The 21416-nt window shown below is 40.4% G+C and overlaps 1 protein-coding gene across 6 annotated transcripts in view; it reads left to right on the top strand.

Moving 5' to 3' along the window:
- The window catches only part of LOC124140101 (neuroglian-like), an 82185-nt gene extending 61000 nt beyond the window's left edge, over nt 1-21185 (top strand). For 4 of the 6 annotated variants that reach the window (XM_046507471.2, XM_046507472.2, XM_046507474.2 and 1 more), the window contains 12 exons: nt 4199-4474; nt 4716-5092; nt 7169-7400; nt 7587-7717; nt 8779-9007; nt 9157-9279; nt 9414-9587; nt 10406-10711; nt 12230-12292; nt 15092-15217; nt 15845-15917; nt 16969-21185. In XM_046507471.2, coding sequence (XP_046363427.1) covers nt 4199-4474; nt 4716-5092; nt 7169-7400; nt 7587-7717; nt 8779-9007; nt 9157-9279; nt 9414-9587; nt 10406-10711; nt 12230-12292; nt 15092-15217; nt 15845-15917; nt 16969-17173 — 2315 coding nt within the window. In that variant the 3' untranslated portion in view covers nt 17174-21185. The remainder of the gene's footprint in view (nt 1-4198; nt 4475-4715; nt 5093-7168; nt 7401-7586; nt 7718-8778; nt 9008-9156; nt 9280-9413; nt 9588-10405; nt 10712-12229; nt 12293-15091; nt 15218-15844; nt 15918-16968) is intronic. The other 2 variants (XM_046507473.2, XM_046507475.2) reach the window with 2 other exon arrangements.
- Nucleotides 21186-21416: the final 231 nt, after the last annotated feature.

The following is a 21416-nucleotide window of genomic DNA, read 5'->3' as shown; positions in this document are numbered from 1 at the left end:
TGTGATTGCAAATATCACACAACAAGTCATAATGGCTATGCAACAACAAATGTGTAAACAACCTGGCACGCAGTCGACTACCTCTTCACACAATAGCTCGCAGATGTCGCAGCCTTCATTTACGGCTCCGAATCCTAACGCCTCCTATCTTCTGCGAGAGGAGGATATGTTCGAGCCCCTTCAAAATGAGGACACATCGGGGGTAAATTACCCTTCAATTTATGAGGATCATGAATTAATGGCGTGGATTACAGATAGACTGCCAATATCATCACCGTCAAGAAATTCTTCTCCCACTGATACATACTGTATCAAAGGGGACGATATAGACACACTAACCATCCCACCGATAAAACCAATCTCCAACATTGCAGAGAATCTTAATGTTTCTTTTGCGAAAGCCACGAAATCACAAGGACTTCAAATACCGAGCTTTAATTCTAAGAAATTCCCCATGCACGCCATGTCGCAATTTCTTCGCTCACCAGAGATTGATGAAGATTACTCACTCCTGTCAGAACGACCGCGAAAGAATGCTACTTTCAGCTCTCGTCAATCAAAAGAAAAATCAAGAAATTATTTCTGATCATATGAGTTCAGTGTCGGCAGGTTTAACACTACTACAGCAACAAGGTCTTATAAATAATTCTAATTGGTATACCTATACCAAAGAATTATTAAGACAACCCTGGGAGGCCCAAACCATTTTTAATGGTAACATACGCAAAATCAACAAAGAAGTGCTTTAAGACTCCAAAGATCATATGCTGATCAAGTCAGTTCAGACTATGAATTCTATGTATCGTCAATCCATGCAGAAAACCCAATTCAAAAGCTGTATGACGGGCATTCAAAAAGCTAAAGAGAAACGCTCGTACAACTACAGAGGCGGGAAATCATCTGCTTTTCGCAAGTCGCATGACACGTCATGTGATGCCGACCGCCGCCGCAGATTGAGGTGATCTCGCAATATTACCAGCGAAGATGGGCTTTTGAACGACAGGGAACTCCCCCCACCAGCCGTTCATGTACAGCATTCCCCAGTAGGCGGAAGATTGGCAAGATATTGGATGAATTGGGACATTCTAGGTGACGAATTTGTTTCCAACTTTCTAAGAAAGGGCTACGCGCCGACTTTACTCAAGAAATCCCCGTAACCTCGCAAGCCACCGAAAATACCTTATCGGAAAGAATTGTTGCCGAAGTTAACTGAAGCAATCAATTCACGTCTCAACAAGGGCGCAGTCGAGATAATTCATCCAGAATTACTAACGCCGGGTTTCTATTCACCGATCTTTTTGGTTCTCAAAAAGAATTCAAACGGAAAGTTTCGTTTGATTTACAACATGAGAAAATTCAACAAGAAATACCTCCCAAAACCAGAGGATTTCAGAATGATTCAACAAATGATAAGACAGCACGACTATCTCGGAAGCATCGATCTACAGGATGCTTACCTACACATTCCCATAAAACGGACTTTCAGGAAATATTTATGTTCCTCTTTGAAGGACAACATTACCAGTGAGCGGCCCTGCCCTTTGGAATTTTTAACAGCAGGCCTATGGTTAGAAGCAGAAAAGCTCTACCACATCAATTACCTGGAATGTGAGGCAGTAATCCGTGCATTATTTCACTGGGCCCGCAAGTTAAGAAACCAACGTCTGATGATCAGAACATACAATTCAACTGTGGCATACAATATAAACCTTGACCCTCCTGAAGTTGACATTTCAGCTTTACGAGCTAGTAGACAATCTGAACTTAACAATAAAGACAAGACATATACCAGCAGTGGCATATATCTTAGCAGACGCCTTCACCAGACCAGCCAAACCATCACCGACAGAATGGAAGCTACACCCAGAAGCATTCCAACTGGCTATAAAAGAAAAAGGTTGCCCATTAGATAGACCTATTCGCAACCAGATTCAACAATCAGATAACAACATTTGTATCACCAGTGCCAGACCCACTAGCTTGGTCAGTCGATGCTCTGTCAATATCATGGGAGGGACTAAACGCGTATGCGTTTCCTCCACCAGCCGTGATACCACAGATATTACAAAAGATCCTACACACGAGCAGCATACAACTGCTTTTGGTAGCGCCTTACTGGCCAGCGAGAACGTGGTTTCCAGATCTGGTCGAACTAGCAGGAAATCCAATATTAAAACTTCTAAACTGGCCAAATTTACTGCTACACCCCCCCTCCAATCAGGTCCATCCAAGACCAGATCTATATGAACTTCACGTATGGAGCATATCAAGAGCAGTCTCGTAAAAGAGGATATTCCATGAGAGCAGCTAAGGCAGTCTCCTTAGCACTTCGTAGATCAACGAGGAATCTCTATGACGATAAATGGAAACGTTTTGACCAGTTTGCAACATCCAAGGGTTTTTCTGCAGCCAAACCTACTATACCACAAGTAGCAGATTACCTATGTCACTTACGAAGTACAAGGAATCTTAAAGGTTTGACACTGGGCACTTATTTGGCCGCTATCAGTTCTGTACTGACAATGGCTAACGGGATAAAACTTACTAAAGTTCCCGAGCTGATAGCCCTACTCAGATCCTTCAGACTTGAGGACCAACAGAAAGATTTAGAGCCCCAGCATGGGACCTAAATATAGTGCTACAACACCTAACCAGTAATGCATACGAACCGCTCCAACAGGCCGACTTTGAACACCTGACGCAGAAAACCCTATTTATTCTGGCATTAGCTACGGCAGCCAGAATATCTGAAATCCACGCGATAGACTTCAATCGCATCACATTTGACAGTGGTAACAACTCATCAGCGCACCTTGGCTTAAGATGGGACTTTATTGCAAAGAACCCGTTACCAGGCCAACCAGACAGACAATTCCATGTTCCGGCTCTTTCCTCCGTCCTTGGTGCAGAGGATACAGAGGATTTATCACTATGCCCAGTCAGAGCCTTAAGATTATACCTACAAAAGTCTAAACCTAGAAGACAAGGTTTTAAGAGACTATTTATTCCTTTATTAAGGAATACACACACAGAGGTATCCAGAACAACTATCTCATTTTAGATGAGAGCTGTTATTCTCAGAGCATACAGAGCAGTGGGATTGGACCCCCCTTCAGCCTCCAACCCTCACGAAGTAAGAGCCTTAGCCTCAACTTTGGCACTTCACGGCAACTGCTCCATAACAACTATTATGGAAGGTTGTTTCTGGAAATCGGATACAGTTTTCGCCAATCACATACCTCAGAGACCTTGCTACAGAAGACTTAGCTGGTATTCACCAATTGGGACCATTAGTTGTGGCACAACGACTCACGAATCCTACCAGACGACATTAGAAGATCACACTCACCCAATATCACGTAGACTTGTTGACATCAGGTTACTTTTCCATAACCAACGACTGAGAGTCCATGCCCCCTGTTTTACTATGTATGTAATTCAGCACATGAGTGAGAAATGATTGTGTTAAGATTATTGCTCTTCTCTTAACACTTTAATCGTTTAAGGTGAACAAGATTTTAATCTTAGAAACTTTATAAATCCACAAATCTATATGATTTACTTCCATTTTGCTGCTCACAAAAAAGGAAGGTGGTCCCCAAATGAAGAATTTACATAGAAGATTAACAACGTTCCTATGGGGTGTATAGAACAGATCGACACATACATAATCACACATACAGGTGGAACCCACCACCTACTGTGAGATTCAAGCAGTAAGTATGAGTCAGGATAAGATAAAATATGTATTTTTTAGAGTAAAAATATCATTTATACTTATCCTGACTCATACAAATGAGTACCCTCCTGGCCTTCCCCTCTTTCCACTGATGTGTTCCGACCATTAAGTAGGAAATAAGAGAGAGTGATGAGTTAATGGGCTTGGTCACATGGTTCCGGTGCGCATGCGCAGAGTGAGGGTGCGTTTGGGTGAGCTGTTTTCTCTGTTCTTTGGGAACAGCACAGGACGTTTCCACTACCTGTTGGGAAGAGAGAGAGATAAGCAATAAGTATGAGTCAGGATAAGTATAAATGATATTTTTACTCTAAAAAATACATGATTTTCAACATTGTTTTCTAGATCCTACTTGGTCAGCTTGTGATTGATTCTTCGAACATGTTTTGTGTGTAGGTAACATGAAGATGTTTTAGATTTATTTCATGCAATTCCTCATACAAAGAAATCTTTAAATTTCAGAGAAAACTAAAATAGATTCTGAACCACTTGACCTTGAGTTAATTTATGGCAACGAGGCGACCTTTACCTGTGGGGCCATCACTGACCCCCTTGAGACCCTGGAGTACTCCTGGCTGCGCAATGGTGTCCGAATTGAAGAGGATGACCCCCGATTCAGCATCATGGATGGCACACTGACTATCATTGACATCAACAGTAAAGACACTGCTAACTACACGTGCATGGCATCTAATGGCCTTGACAATGCTACAGCTTCTGCTAAATTACAGGTCAAAGGTAAGCTTGTCCTCAAATGATTTTAAGAAAGTACAAATCTTGGTCATTTGTTTGATACACATTCTTGACTTTAAAGTTCAAATTTTGATGAATCACATAAAACCCAACATTCCCTTTGTCTTCTCATGATAAGTGTTTCTTGCGTTTAGTAGTGTATGTTCTTGCGTTTAATAGTGTATGTTCCTGCATTTAATAGTGTATGTTCTTGCGTTTAATAGTGTATGTTCTTGTGTTCCTACAGCACCACCTGATCCACCCTACAATGTGTCAATGAAGCACTGCTACGCAAATGATGCCATTTTGAAATGGCAGTTTGATACAAAACTGGAAAACTTCTCTCCTTTGCAAAGTTTTATTGTGGAATACAACACATCATTCCACCCAGATGTCTGGGTCACTGGTGCAAGGCCCTCTGCTGATAGTCGCGAGGCAGAAATAAAGCTTTCATTATGGGTTAGATACAATTTCCGTGTCAAGGCCATCAATGAAATCGGTATTGGCAAACCAAGTGCTATCAACCCGGCGGAGTGCAAGACTCCCCAAGGTCGTCCTGACCGGCATCCCCGGAAGGTCCAGACTGTGGGTGACAAGACCAACTTCCTGGTGATAGAGTGGGAGGTAAGACTGGACAACAATCAACAGTCAAGTGAACAATTTTAAATCTGATCTTCAATCAGTCAAACAAGATCTTACCAGACCTGTCAACCCTCCCGCATTTTGCGGGAGACTCCCGCAATTTGATGAAATCTCCCAGTCTCCCGCATGATTGACTATTTCTCCCGCAAAACAGAATTCTTCATTATTTTAAAAATTCACTTCCATTGTCCCGTGAGTAAAAACAATGAACGGGAAGTTTGCGTCCCGAATTGTCTGGTAGGCTCCCGGATTAGCGACCCTTATCACAGCCACCCGCAGGGGGACCCAGATGTTGCCTTTGTCCAGTAATCAACTGGTAATTAAATTCATATGGTGAATGATTGAACAATGTAAGCTGTTAAGAAAACTCGGATAGTCCTAACAGATGCCTGAAGGGTTGAACTTGAAATGAAAAATCAGCCAAGTATTCATCACTTCAAGAAATGAACTGTTGTCTTCATGTTCTTAGCGTGTTTATTCTTCCATAATTTAAGAACATAGATACATATGGCCGGTCCAGTTATACATGACTTTATTGGTTATCAGATTTGTCAGAAACTTTGTTAAAACATTAACATACCTCAAAGTTACGTCATTGAACTCTTGGAAATGAAAACAAAATATGTCCTGCAAGCGCTGTCTTCAGAAACAACACTATACGTGATTGGTTGATTCGGCAGTCGAAATAACAATGAGTTACACGATCAGGCTTCCTCACAGCTAGGGTTTCAAAGTCAAAGTTTAAAGTGACACTTATAAATTTCCTTTTGACTGACAGGGTGACTTGTGTGCACAGAAAATATCAAAATAGAACTTTATCAAATTTCGTGAGAACGTATCATGTGATTATTTTACACGATTTGATTGGCTAATAGTTTGCTTGCGTCCCAGATCTGCAATCTAATTTGAATACAACAGTACAAGTCAACAAATGAGATTAATACACGTCAAGGTCAGAAAGGTCAACAATGACAACGAGACTCATTGCATTCATAAATTGTAGTAAAACGTAATAGTACTTCCAAATATGGCATAAATTTCTTGGAATGGAATAACGTGAACATTTCTAGGAAATTGAAGAAGCGAAGTAATGGGACTGTCAACAGACTACCGCAGACAGAAAAAAACCAGCATATCTTATTGAAATTAGGGGCGATGATGTTGCGTCAGGATAAATGCATTTGATATTTCTTTGGCAAATTTTGTAACCAACATCGCGCCAAATACTCAGAAAACCTGCATCGTAACGAAGCCTGACAACTGCTCGGATTGAACACGTCTTCAACTGGTCAAGCTACCGATTGTGAAATTTCAATATCTGTTTGCGTTTATCTGAGATGATCTTTGAACGAAAGTTTTATGGGTAGATGGTGCTGGGGTTTATTTTGGAGGAGGAAAATGCAAACGGAAATTAAGCAAGCTGTACGTATAAGAAACTTATTGATTATTTATTGTTTCAAAATATTTGGTTTTCTTAGTAACATTATGAAAAATAAAAGTTTGAAATTATCTTATCTTCACTATTTTAAAAATCTCCCCCTTTGGAGGCAAATCTCCCCCATTTTGAAGGCAAATCTCCCACATTGTCATGATGAGGGGTTGACAGGTCTATCTTACCTGTATTATGTTTTAGACCACTCACAAGGTTCGTACTGGCATGAAAAGGTCTTGAAATTTAAGATCCCTCTTGAAAAGCCTTAATTTTTAGTGTCAACCTGAAAGCCTTGAAAATCACCAAAATAGCTTGAAAAGCCTTGAATTTGTACAAAATGACATAAACTTGTTAATAAAAGTAGTAAATGTACAAAACTAAAACTTATGTACCAAGGATGTTTAAGTGTGATGTATCTAAGCCATTATCATGCTAGAATACTTGCTGTACCTTGGAGAGAAATCAAAGATATCTAGAGAGAGGACTAGGCAATGAAATGTTAGCTTGTGCCATCAACCATTGGTTTCCCAGTCAAATAGATAAATATAGTCCTCTTAAACATAAATATATATCACTGTCTCATTATGTTACTCCTACTAAAACTTGAACATTGTTTATTTGCTCAGCCCATGCCCCAGATTGAGCACAATGCACCCGACTTCTTTTACAACATTACGGTGAAGGAGGAGGATGGGGACGGCGTCATGAACTTCGCAGAGGCAGATTCCACAGTTGGCAGGAGGGAGATCTTTATCAACAAGACCTACAAGCCCTATAAGATCATAGTGAGAGCACAGAACAGAGTGGGACAGCCATACCTCCCAGCTGAGGAAATTCGGGGTTTCTCTGGGGAAGCAGGTAGGAGATTGCAAATGCCACTTAGACAATGATAAAGTAAGGAGATTTCAGACTAACACCATGCACTCTGGTAAAATAACATGTTATAGAACATACACGCTCATGACATTCAGAGCTATCGCTTCAAGTGAGACAGCATTTTCAAAAGAGACCGAAAATGTTTAATAATGGATGGTTTGTTTCCAGCACCAACTGTTGTCCCTGGGAACTTCGAGCTGGACCCTGACAAGAATGTGACAGCAACAAGTGCAGGTTTCCGCTGGGATCCTGTCAACACAAGCACAGAGTCCATGCAGGGAGAATACAAAGGTTACAAGGTATGTGCTAAACACACATGGTCTGGGTTGGATCGAAAGACATTAAAAGATGGTACTTGTTGTTACCCTGCCTGGTGCTTGGCATTAAGAGGCTTAAGCAAGGACTGGTAGGCTCGGACCGGTCATACTGTGTCTGAGTGGGGCATGGTATCTCAGTGGGCTGGCACTAAAAAATCGGCATGAGCCTGGACTAGTACAAGCGCACACGCACACGCACACGCACACGCACACGCACACGCACACGTACACACACACACACGTTGCTATATAAGTGCAATAAGCTTGAACATGCCGTTAAATCCCATTTCACCTCAGCTCATGATGTGACAACATTTGGGATGAACAAAGAATAGTGATGGCAGTGATCCATTTATTACTGTTAGGGGTCAGAACCTAAGCCTGGGGACCCCATGCAGCAGTAAGGGGCAGTAAGTGAATGTGTTGAGTAGCTGTGACGCTGCTGGTCCAAAGCAAACAGCAACCCGGAAATAATCCAGTCTTGACCACACTAGGTGAATAGATCTGATGCAGCTTTCAACAGTATTTAGGTCATAATTCGGCATATCTTCTTGATGTAAGCAAAAGTCTTGAAGTCATGCAGGTCTCAGAGCTTTATCACTGCCACAAGCACAGGCGTGGTGCTGACAAATTCAGAAACTGCATCAGAAACTGGGATTTGAACACTGCACTGAGACTTGCGGTCCCTCACACGACTGGGACACCTGTGATGTACCCCCACACTAATTAGTGGTTAATAGCATAAGCATGGCCATTGTAGTGTCATACAGTGAGCAGTCTCACACATTGTAAGAACCCAATCTCCTTTTTTTGTCAGCCCTTTTAGATGGGGCTAGTACTTGATCGTTGGGAATGCCACTGTCTGACCGAGCTCACATCGTGAGTCACCCTTTTGCTGCTTCAGTTTCTTGTTACACTTGCCGTCATGACAACTAGGATGTTGCAGACTTTGGTGTAAACCATCATTTGAAACAGTTCCTTGATATATGTTTCATGTGTTTGTTAATGTATTGACCAATGAGTGACATTTTCTTCAATGACAGGTTCGTTACTGGAAGAGAGAACAGAAGGAGACGACACTGCACGAAGTGTTCATCCCCGACACAACCAAGGATGGCGCTTCACGGAGACGGAGACAAGCAGACAACAAGATGAGGGCAGAGGTGCGAAACTTGCCCTCGTACTCAGAGATAGAGGCTGATGTTGTGGTCGTCAACAACTACTTCAGCTCTGAAGGCAGCAACATCGTCAACTTCTCAACACCAGAAGGAGGTAAGGAGTTTCTGAGGCTAGGTTTTATACAACTTGTGTATGTTGTTTCTCAGTATGTTGTATAGACATTGGCATACAGTACTAGTGAGAGATAACCAGAGAGTACCTAGCTTTCTGGCTGTTTACACCTACATATTCTCTGTTTTCAGTACCGTCAGCTGTAGAGTACCTGGATGCTCTGTACCGTGGCTCCACGCACTTCCTGCTGGAGTGGGGGGAGCCCAAGGAGCCAAACGGCAATGTTACTGGCTACAGGGTTGGCTACAAGAAGAGTAAGTGATGACTACAATCAGTCTTTTGTAGATGCTACCTTTATTCTCACAGTTTGAAATACATAATGAGTCTCTTCTGTGCTTCATTTAGATAAGGAAATTTGATAAATTATTTGTGCTGTTTTGTCCTTCAGTACAAGGCCTGGAGGTTGGTGAGCTGGTGGTGGGTAAGACAGTGACGAAGCGGCGCGTGTTTCTAGGGGGCCTGAGCCCAGACACCGCGTACCGCGTGTACGTGTGGGGGCTGACACAGGAGGGCCAGGGGGAAGAGTACTACATCGACACACGCACAGCTGAACACACATCAGGTAAACAGAGAGAGTCACCTTATAAAGGATAAGATATATGGATGAACGACATTACTTTTTTACAATTATGGGCAACGTGATGTACAGTTTGGTTTGTTTGTTTGTTTAAACGTTGCTCATCCATATATATCTTATCCTTACTATGTACTTCAATCTGGATTCGATTCCCAACATTGGTACAACGTGTGAAGCCCATGGAATATTCCTAAAATCGGCGTAAAACCATACTCACTCACTCTAAATGCTTCCCAATGAAGTTAGACACCTAATCACTAGTTGTGGAATTTGGAATATATTTAGCCACAAGTTTTATTAAAGTCCGGAAGTAAAGGCCATTGGCTAATGTAAAGGAAGTACAGAGTATATAATGGATCAAGTGCCACTCTGATGAAATAATTGAACACAACTGTTGTTCCAACAACATACTGGCAATTAGAATTGTCTGGGATACTTATTCAAAGTAAACAATCATTCTTTAATGCATTGCGTTTTTCTACCCGTATTTTATTCATGTCACTGCATGTCTGCTTGATTTGGGAGGAAGGCCCATAGTAATGCAGATTTGAGGTGTTTACCACTTTGGTGAAACCCAACTAGCACGGACTGAAGCTGCTTCAGGATGATGCTTGGATTTGACACCACAAGTTTCTGGCAGCTCTGCAGCCCAAGAGATAGAACCACTAAGTGCTTTTTTCAAATATCAAAATGTAATACAGTCAAAATTTTGAACACTTTTAAAAAGACATGTACTGATCCATTTGATATGCTGTTCTTAGTCTATTGCAGCATTGTCAAATGTTGAGAATGATTTCTTCCAGACCTTGTTCGTCCGGTTGTTGACAAAGTTATGGCAGCTGCTACAGCTGTCAATGTGACATGGCGCATCCCAGACATCGATGGAAGGCCTGTGGGAGCTCGCTCGTTCCTGCAATATCGCCAACTTGGGAAGGGTGATTGGGACAGTGTTCCGGATGAAGAACATGAAGACTTCTGGCAGCAGATTGAAGGTCTGAAGGAAGCAACACCCTACCAGGTGCGCGTGGTGACGAAAACAGGGCAGTATGGCACCGAGAGTTACCGGGAAGCCGCGAGTGACCAGCGCACATTTACAACCACGGGTGTAGGCAAGTACATTACGATACTCTCAGCTAACAAAGTGTACTATAGAACAGCAACACTGATGATAGGGAGGCAGATGGACTGTGTTTTAGGTGGTGTCAAGAAATGGCCAAAGGGCCTGGTGGCGTACAGTGTTGTCTAAGTATTTGTCCGTGCTCTTATTAATGTCTCTTGGCTTACTACATGTGCTAGAATTATCTTTAACACCATGCTTACATATTTACACATATTTCTGAAAAGTTGACATATGAAAGTGCATGTGAGGGGGCAGCAGGTGCTTCCCAATGGTTTGAAGGCATATTTCACACAGCCAGGGGCATGTATGTCACATGGAACACGGTGTAGCCATTAGGAACATCATACAATGACAACATTAGTCCTGACTCTGGCGCTTTATTTCCTTGTTATATTGGGTGTTTATGAACTTGAATTATGGAAACCTTTGCAATATCTCTGGTGATATATATACTGTAAATCTTGAAAGTTTTGCACCATTAAATTATTGCAAGTGGGTAACAAGAGCCTTAACTGCACCTGGAATGTTTTGTGACATCATGTCGATGAGATTACCAAAGATAAAAGTTGCTTTTGCACATGTTATTTTTTATGAGTAGGATACAGTGTGATGAAGAGCTAACTCAGTGTCAGTCAGTGTTTGGGTAACTACAGATGAATGTGTTGTTGTAGTTGACAAGGGAGGTCCGAGCGGCATGCATATCTTACAATAGTGGACCCATGAAGATTCAGCAACCCATACTTGCCGTAAAGGGTGAATATGCTTGTCGTAAGCGGCGACTAACGGGATTGGGTGGTCAGGCTCGCTGACTTGGTTGATGCATGTCATCGTCTCAATTGCGTGGATCGATGCTCATGATATCAATCACTGGATTGTCTAGTCCAGACTTGATTATTTACAAACCGCCGTCATACAGCTGGGATATTGCTGAGTGTGCCGTCCAGCAACAAACCAACCAATCTTACAATAGTGTTTATATTCAAGACTGGCGTATGTCTGGACTACTCAGTGTTATGTGAGGAAACTGACTCAGCGTGGCAGGGTAGTGAACTAGCCGGATTAGACTAGTGACTGAGTGACAGTTCATAATAAGGAAACAGGGTCTGAGGAATTATTTATTTAATCCTCTTCTGCCTAGTTTGACAATGTGGGGAGGTGAATAAACGAAATATGAATCCTTACATTTTTTGTTTGTTGTTGGTCTGCAAAAATAACTGTGTCATGAAACTATTGCGTGTGTGTGTCACTCGCAGTTTTCGCAGTACTTTCCTTCTCGCAAAACTTTCCAGATTTACAGTATATAATGATTGTCCTTTTACTATTTGCTGAGGTACTAGCTGAGAATGAGTTGTAATATTATGACAGTTTAACAAGTTGCTATGGTCCTGTACAATAGCTATTTCATCTGTTCACTACAAGAAGGTTGGAGGTTAATAATACTATCTTGGCATACCTTAATCAGCACCTATTTTAAGCCGAGGTTCATGAACATGTTTGTTTACAACAGATACCTTCTTTCCTGTCTTCGCTTACCTGAATGCAAACGAAACCACCAACAATTCTACTGGAGGTTTTATCAATATATTTTTTATTCTGAACGTGGAGATTAACCAGCATGCATTGCATAACATTGGTTCCATGTTTTGAGAGTCAGTCACCCATCTGCATGGCGCCATACTACTCGTGGCACCAGCCCTGTGTTGGCTGATGTTAGTGTAGTGACACATTCGACTGACAAGTATTGTACCCATATAGTCAGGAGTTGTTCCAGAATTAACATGATGATTGTTGCCAGGCATTTACCTGCAGCCAATAACTTCTATCTAAGAATAACAAGTAGTGTTTTTTTAGGAATTAATGACAATGTAGTGATATTTGGGCCAAAAACTATGGTATATGGATGGTGCACACATTAATTCATGTCGGGTATAGAAAAGTAGTTGTTCAAACATCAAAGCTTTTGGAGAAGACTTCAACATGTATGTTGGTATTTAGTGAAGTAAATTATTTCCAGCTGTACAGAATATGTCATGTTTCTTTCTGCTTAGCTGCAACAGTCCCTGCCCTCCATTGTTGGACACTCTTGGGTAGTTGCGATAGCGGGGTTGAAAAAGCCTGGAATATTAAGGTCCTTCTTGAAAAGCCTTGATTTTTAGTGTCGACCTTGAGAAGCCTTGAAAATTGCCAAATTAGCTTGAAAAGCCTTGAATTTGTACAAATTGACATAAACTTGTTAATTAAAATATAATAGCACACAAAAATATGTACCAAAGATATTTCAGTGAGATTTATCACAGTGATAGATTTGTGTGCCAAAGGCCCTGAAGAATTCATGACAGACTTAATTTATTCTTTTGTTAGGTAAAAAATAAATCTTGTGTGATGGTCTTAGGACTAGTACCGTATTTTCTTGAGTATATAGTATGGCGAATTTAATCTAATATTGACAGACTAAGGCTTATAACCCAGTATAACCAGAAAATGACAGTATCTGTATGAAAGAGCCTTGGATAGTTACCCTCTATTCCGATCTCCAGATTAACAGCATGCATATGTTGCTGTAATGGTGGCGTTGTCATCGTTCAGTTTGGACAGGTTTCTTTAGCCCCACTTTAACCCTGATGTTGGACTGTCATGTTGTTTGTAGAGTGGCACCGAGGTTCATAAGGAGGTTGCTATGTTTACAGGCGGTGTAGTAAGTAAGGACACAAATGAGGTTCTTGATAATACTGACAGTGAGGAAGGTATGTATGGAGTTTGTTTAGGAATGATAATTCCTTTTCTACAACATGCAGCAGCCAGGCTGCTGGGCATACCTTCTGTACAGATCTCTCTATAGCCTATGCTGCCGTCGCGCATGAAGTGAACGATAAAAATGTAGCAGGTTGACGTTGAATGTAAATGTTGCACTGATGCATGATGGGATTGCAGCAATCTGCCACAAAGTTGAGGTCCAATTCTCAAAGGAACTTTTGCATGTATTTTTCACATGAAGGCTAGGAGTCGTTAGGCCAACGATCTCTTGGTTAATGTTAGAGGACCACTCTCTATGGACATACTGTGCACTAGATCAATGTAAAATACTTTGTCTGAAGTATGAGAGTGAGGGAGGAGTGGAAATGGTCAGTGACATGCGGCCAGCTCACACCAAGAGCCTGTGAATAGTGTAAACAGATCTTGCATCACAACAACAGAAGCTATTTTGGCCCCTTTTTTACCTGCAGAAATATTTATTATTAAGTCAATATCACAAAGCCTTTGACATTACTATTCATCATGTACCCATATCAGACCTTATTTTGATGATCATGTAGCAAATCCTACGGGAGCAAGTCCAGTGCTATGTTTGCGTTGTCCTAGCTTTGCCGGTACATGTGTGTTAGGCTGCAGAAGCCTGTGAGTGTGTGGTGGCCCGGATGGGGGTCTGCGGCGGAGACGGCCGGTACTTTCTTCTTTACAGGGTCACACAGGAGCGGTCAGGTTGAATGGGTTGACAAGTTTCTCTTTAAGTATCAAGTTCAGTATTTGCTTAGCTTTTCCTGGCTGTCATGGCTTATTGTCTGCTGATTATGATGTGGGTAGCAATTTGAAATAGAGCTGTTAATTATGAGACAGACCCTATAAATGTAATACTAGGAGCTGTATATTCACAAGGAAGCAAGGCCTACTTAGTCAATGGATGTTTAGAATGTTTTTCATGAATCTTTGTATTTGACATGATGGGTTGTCAAGGGTTTCTCAATGATGTTGTTTGCAACTTGGCATGTATGGTCTAATTCTTCATTTTTTTGCAGTTGATATGATTATACTAATGTTTAATATAGAGCTGCCACTAAAATGATTGAGATGTTTTCTGATATAGAAGTCCGACCATAGTGTGACCATTCATAAGCCTTGTGGTTTAGAAGATCATTTGATGTCATTTTTGTCAAATGTGTCAAAGGATCTCCAAACCCAAGGAAATCCAATAACATGCATTTTGAGTTCTTACTAATTTATGCACAAATTCCCATAAACATTAACTGTCACAAGAATGCACACATTCTTAGAAATATCGGCTTAATGGACAATATTAAGACAATGCACTTTCTGCATGAGATTACCCCTGCTCAGAGAATCTCAAAACTGTAGTGTGACTTTGTAACTGAAGTATCTCAACTTTCAAATTCCTTGAGATGTATTCAAGTCCTTGAACAGTCAGTTTATTTCAGTGCCCCCATGGATGTAAGTTAAACAGTCCTGTCACTGTTGACTGAGTAAAGGATTTCCTTGTTTTGGATTGAATATTTTGAGATAAAACATTGTGTTCTTTTTATTTGTCACATACAACTTTGGATTCATCTAACAGCAGTTTTATTTTGTTTTCCAGCGGCCAAGAGGGCCAATGTGCTGAGTGCTGGATGGTTTATTGGAATGATGGTGGCCATAGCCATTCTGCTTCTCATCCTCATCATCGTCTGCATCATCAAGAGAAACAGGGGAGATAAATACCATGGTCAGTTATTAGTTACTTCCCTTGGAGAACAGTATTTCCACCAGATCATTACTTTATACGGGGCGGTGACATTAATGAAATGAAGTATGAACAAAAGGAAGTCAGGTTTAATGATTTTTTACACAAAATTTATCAAGACTATGCTTTGCATAATGTTTATGTTCCTACCAGTGTCTCAAATATGTTTACTCCCAACAAGCTGATCAGTGGGTTGGTGACTTGCCCGTCTTGAAAGTTGCAGGCCCGCATTTCTCAAAATTTAAAAATCTTTGAATGAGACATCATAAATCATGAAAACATGGTCTCTGCAACGAAATGCTTCAAAACAGAAATACAGCAATTGCCTTTTGGTAGAGAGAATTGATTGATTGTAACCTCTGCTACGATTGGTAGACTCTCTAAGATGAACTTGCACTTTAACAGTTTGTAAATAAGAGTAAGAACAAAATTAAATGACAATTTGAAGTAAATCTTTACTGGGCAGGTAGGAAAAAACTTCACCTTTCCTGACAGAAATGTTGACAACTATTTCGAACATTGGTTCCCACTTTGTTCTAAGAATACTCTTTATCATTAACATGACTTAAATGAATTCTACTTTGTCTGAACTGTCATGTGTGGTTGCAGTGCAAGAGAAGGAACGTCTCCGTGGCAGCAACCCCGATGACGGACAGGATCACTTTAATGAGTATGCAAAGAGGTATTCCTTCCCTGTCCTGCTCTCCAGGGAGTCGATATACTGGTTCCCAACAAACGCCACCCCATTAGTCAATGAAGTCAACATATACTGGCATAAATGGAAATATCCCCATCATGTTGCTAGACCACCTCAAGTACTGACTGGCATACTTGGAACATGTCTTTGTTTCAATTACAACATAGATAAGATTTCATATACCTCCGACATGTGTTATTTGTGTAGATCAAGTACAAGTCAAACAGTCATATGTCTACTTATGCTTATCTGGAATTTCTTCTCTAACAGTTCTAGTTATTAATATATTAAATCATATCTGTTACTAATAATGAATGGAAAATAAATTTAATTTAGCTAAACATTTGGTAGTGGCACGTTTTCCACAAATGAAATGGTTCTCCTTTAGCCCTGAACAGCTGTGAATAATACTGGTCAACAAAATTAACCATCACCCCTACTAACATCGAGCTCTGTGATTGCCTTTACCAGCATTACCAAAATGTGTTTTCAGGAAATATTTCGGCTTCCATTTCTAAAATGTTATTCCTGATTGCATGTAGTGTTGTGTGTGATCCTGTGTCGATGTGGATGGCACTGTCCCTCCTGTAACCAGTGTGTGGACTCCTGATCTGTCATCTGCTTCATCTCTCATGCTTGTCTCTCCACTCTCCACACTTTGCTCCTGACATTACTGAAGCCCCTGGTGGAGGAGCTCCGTCAGTGGACATTGACCCTGCCTCAATTACTGACATAAGTGCGGGAAACACCCCATTGTAAACATCTCTCAAATTGTTGGGGAGGGACAAGGAAGAAAACTTCCCCCTAGACAGATGTTGTTTGTCCACTGTGAGCTCCTGTGCCAGTCAGTATTAACCAGAATTAGCATATCATGTTGCATGGTTCATTTCTCTAATACTGTCTCTATCAATAATAATAAGTACTAATATAAAGCTTCAATATTTCCTGGTGAAATATTTTTCCTTTAAGCATGGATGTTATTGTATGTTTTTTTCTGGTGATCTTTGCTGTAATGTGTCCCTCTTTTTGTCTCCAGTGATGAGAACGGAGTTGGACAAAGTAATTCATTCGAGAACAACCCAGAAAAGATGCCTCTGGAGTATGACGAGACAGACAGCATGGAGGACTATGGTGATGTAGACCCAGGGAAATTTAATGAAGATGGGTCTTTTATTGGTCAGTATGGAGTTCAAAAGTCCCCCGAGCCAGCAAATGCCTCAGCTATGTCAACTCTAGTATAAGGAGCCCGGTCATCTCATTTAGATAGCATCATCGAAAGTGTGGAATTCTCAGACTGGGAGTGACCTGCCTTGATAGGTACATTGCTTATATCAAGCCAGTAAATGACAGTTTAGTTATTAAATGACATATGTACTGACACAAGTTCAAGAGGAGCTGGTCTTGTTGTACTGGCACACACTGTATTGAGGCTGGAAGTTACAAGGAGTCTTAGGTCACCAACATACCTAATGGACCACACTGGAGGACCAATGTCATCTACAAGACAAATATTGTCTTCAAGCTGTTGAATGCAAATTTACACCAATGTGAAATAAGAAGCACCACACAAAAGCCATGAAGTGCTTACATTGTGAAATAGTATGTTGTTATGAAATGCTGAAACACCTGATCAGTAAGAGGAAGAATTGAGCCAAATGATGGGTGACAAGAAGTACACTTTTGTCAGGAATCGCAGCTTTGTGCATGGACAGACAGTACCAATATTGGTGTAACAGGAGTAAATATGCTGCTCTGCTGACCTAAGAACTTCACAGTCTCTGTGGATGACTATTCATAACATCAGATCAATTGCCTTACCTATGAGGACCTATAGAGCAGATGAGTGCTGTCTGTTTTCTTCAAGAGTATTTTATCATTGGTTGCAGTAGCCACGTATCTAACTGAGTGATTCAGTTGTTGCTTCAAACGTGTGCAACTCATCATAACCCATATAATCCTCCTAGACGTAGTTGTCCCACTGTATTGTACGTAGTAGTTCCCGATGCTGGTTGTGATGTTCCGAACTGCTTTCTCCACACCCATACACAGTGCGTAGTAGTGTCCGGCGGTCCTGTCCACACAGACCGCTGTCTGGATCCCACAGAGCTAACAGTTGGCAGGAGGAGGCCCACCTGTAGCCATGTATAGTACCCAAAACAAGTTAAAAAAGCCCCATTCCTTCATAGGACTACAGTTGATCTGTCATGGCTGGTGGGTATTGCCTCACACAGCCTTCCAATTGTGGGTGTTCTTTAACTTGTTTCCTGTAATATATTCAAAGGCTATCTAGATTTTCAGATTAGAGGTACGGGAATTGAGTCCTGGTAACAAGTGACAAATCACCTAACTTCATGACCTGGGCAAATCTCTTGATGCAAGTTTTATTCATGAGTAGGGTTAAAGATGCTGCTCCAGGTAGCTGATGAAAGTTGTGCATTCTATTGGAATCATTACCAAAAATAAACACATCAGATTTATTTTTGATGTGTTGGATGACAGCTATCATATCAGATATTCCAACCTGTGCAGAGCTACAGATGAGGGAAACAGTCATTGTAACCATGGAGGGCCTGTAGGATGCAACTCCCAACGCCTCACACCAACATGTTTTGATATGTTCTACAAGTTCTAGTCATGTTACTCTTGATAGTTCACATGAAGTTCTTCTCCTATCAACCCAGATAGTCTTTGGTTAGTTGTTTTGTGTTATTTATGCTGATGTAACAATTATTGCATAATCCCGTTATTCACATCGAGTGCAAATTCAAGTAAAAACATGGCCGCAAAGTATCCGTGCAATACTGTTTAATCACTGCCGTTACGTGATCAGTTCTTCAGGATATTACCTTGAAGGTTGTAACTGCCATTATGATATAGATGTGTTTTAGCTGGGGAAAATGCCATCAATTTAGTTTGAGATTAGTGATGCATTAGTTTATTTGTGAAAGTATCTATTATGGATATTTTTTGGCAGCCTAGGCAGAAGTATGTTCAGCTTATTGCACTCTGTCTATTAGAACTTCCACTTTCTTGATTCTAAGCTTTGTAATCTACCTCTTTGATTTTGAGATTTATTGATGTGTAATTCAGTTGTAATTTCTGTCAGTGCCAAATAATTATTTATCATTTGTGAATGGTCTTCATGAAGTTGTATTTTTGGTTTCTGGGGTATGGTTTGAGTCCTATATCAAGTGCTTACGTTGATTATCTCATTGTTGCGGAGGTAAGAGGTTGCCACGGAGACATGCTGACGGGAATTCCAATGTTTTCAAGACAGGCATACATACAAGTTGGTTTGCACCAGCAAATTACATTTGTATATTTTTATAACATTTGTTTTTGGAACATTACAAGCAATGTTTGTTATTTATGACCGAAAATGTTAATTTTGTTTTTGTTATATACCAGTGCCCAATGCAAGATCTGTATTGCTGTGTGTGTGTGTGTGCAAAGAATATTAATGTCTTGTATTCTTGTTATATCTTGAAATAAGCATTGTTTTCAGGAGATTTCCCTAACCACTTACCATCATCAAAGTACAGTGTTCAATAATTGTACTGACCAACACGCCAGTGTAAATGCTTTACTAGAGTGCTTCGTGTCCTCTGCTTGAAGTAGAGTGGTGTCCCCTTGATTTGGAGGAGCCATTTTCCATTCCCATATATATTATCAAGTGCATTTAGTGGAAATGTCCGTCGAAGTTCATTATGTAATGTGACTTTATATGCTGGAAAAAAGATCTGATATTAATATTGTCATTGATTTTGTGTCATAACCATGTCCTTGATGTGAGAAATGTGTCATCTGATTTTTATTTGAAGCTGTTCGTGTCAGATGGGACATGTCTAATTATCCGTTAGAGTTACCTACCCATTTTTCTCCATGGCTTTTATGTCTGGTATTAACATATTAATCTCTCGGTTGACACCACACATCCAACATTGTCATCCGAATCCTCCATACTACTGCTAGATCACCTTTTCATTTCATGTGGAGAAAAGCATATTCATTGGTTGCACATTTTGTTTATTTTATGTAGTATGTAAAGTAGTGCAACGTTAGCTCCAAGCATGTTAGTTGCCACAAGAAGAAGGCCTAGAGTCGAGAGACTGGCAACTCTCTCAGTCAGAGCTGTGTTGGCCCAATATTGTAACATGAGGTGCAGCTGAGCTTCAACCTAACACTTGAACTGCATGTGCTGGTTGCAGTTGAAGGTGACATCAAACAAATGCCGTTCAGGGGACAAGCATAGGTAACTCGTAAAGAAGTTAGATGAAAAATAGTTCCTCAATGTTTCATGCTTGCTACAACTGTCATATGATATTTGAAAGTTGGTTTATATCTTATGATTTGGATTAATTTGCTTGCTAAGAAACAATAAGTTGCATAATGTCTTGCCTTGTGGCACCATAGCATGATAAGACCTAGATAGTGCATAGCTCACATTCTGGAGAGAACTATTTATGCATAATTATAAGATACATTCCTGTGTGTTTGTGATTTTGTTCCCATTAGCACTGACTGGGTACTAATCTTCCAATTAATATATGCTAAGGTTTTTATATGATGTTTTTTTATGATATGGTTTGTCATTTTCCTGACTTAAATTATTTTTGTCAAGTTATGGGGGAAACCTAGATTGTGATTTAAGATGGTTAAATTGTAAAATCTGGTGGTTTTGTGTACTTTTTCCCACTTTATATTCCGTGCCTTCTAATAAATTACCCTCAAGCCATTAGTTGATGGATGAAATTGTTTTCATGTTCATTAAGTTAGTGCTCTTTTCATGGGTTTGTATTTTATTTAGAAAATCTGAATTTTCACTTTCAGGTCAGGAAAAGGACAAAGCAAAGTTATTGTATTTTATTGAATGTTATGCCCCTCCCTGTATATACTTCTTGTCAATATGAATGACTTGTTGGCTGCTGAATACTTCGATATGGTCTTTGCCTAATTACACAATATCTTAATCTTGTTGGCCATTTCTCTAGAGGGGTTGTCTCAAAAGCTGTTATGTTCATTCAAATCAATTTGTCTACATTCATAAATTTCATTTGTGCAAGGGAAATCATGTAGCAGCAGATATTGCAAAACTATTGGCATGGTAACCTTTGAGACAACTCCCTATGCAAGCAAGATTAAACGTGGCTTGAACTAGTCAACACTTTCATCCCTCTATCTGGCTATTATCATCATGTTTGTATGTGCAAATCTTTTCACAGAAATCAAAACTGAATAAAAATGTGCTTGAAATACAATACTTCTGTGGTTATTTATAACAATCTTACCATCCTCCACAGCTGTTGACTTGAGAACTTCTACAGAAAAGGATAAAAGACATTCACTCAAAATGCCACACTTCATGGGGTAGGTAATATAGGTTTGGGCTCAGTCCTTCATATGGATGACATATGTTTTCAAAATATCTCCCAGGAAGGGATACAAATTAGATCAAGTTAGAAATCAACAATCAAGAATCAATAT

This window comes from Haliotis rufescens, unplaced genomic scaffold (genome assembly GCF_023055435.1).
Source record: "Haliotis rufescens isolate VD_foot unplaced genomic scaffold, xgHalRufe1.0.p SCAF_22, whole genome shotgun sequence".
NCBI lineage: Eukaryota > Metazoa > Mollusca > Gastropoda > Lepetellida > Haliotidae > Haliotis > Haliotis rufescens.
This window is presented reverse-complemented; position numbering and strand designations above follow the sequence as displayed.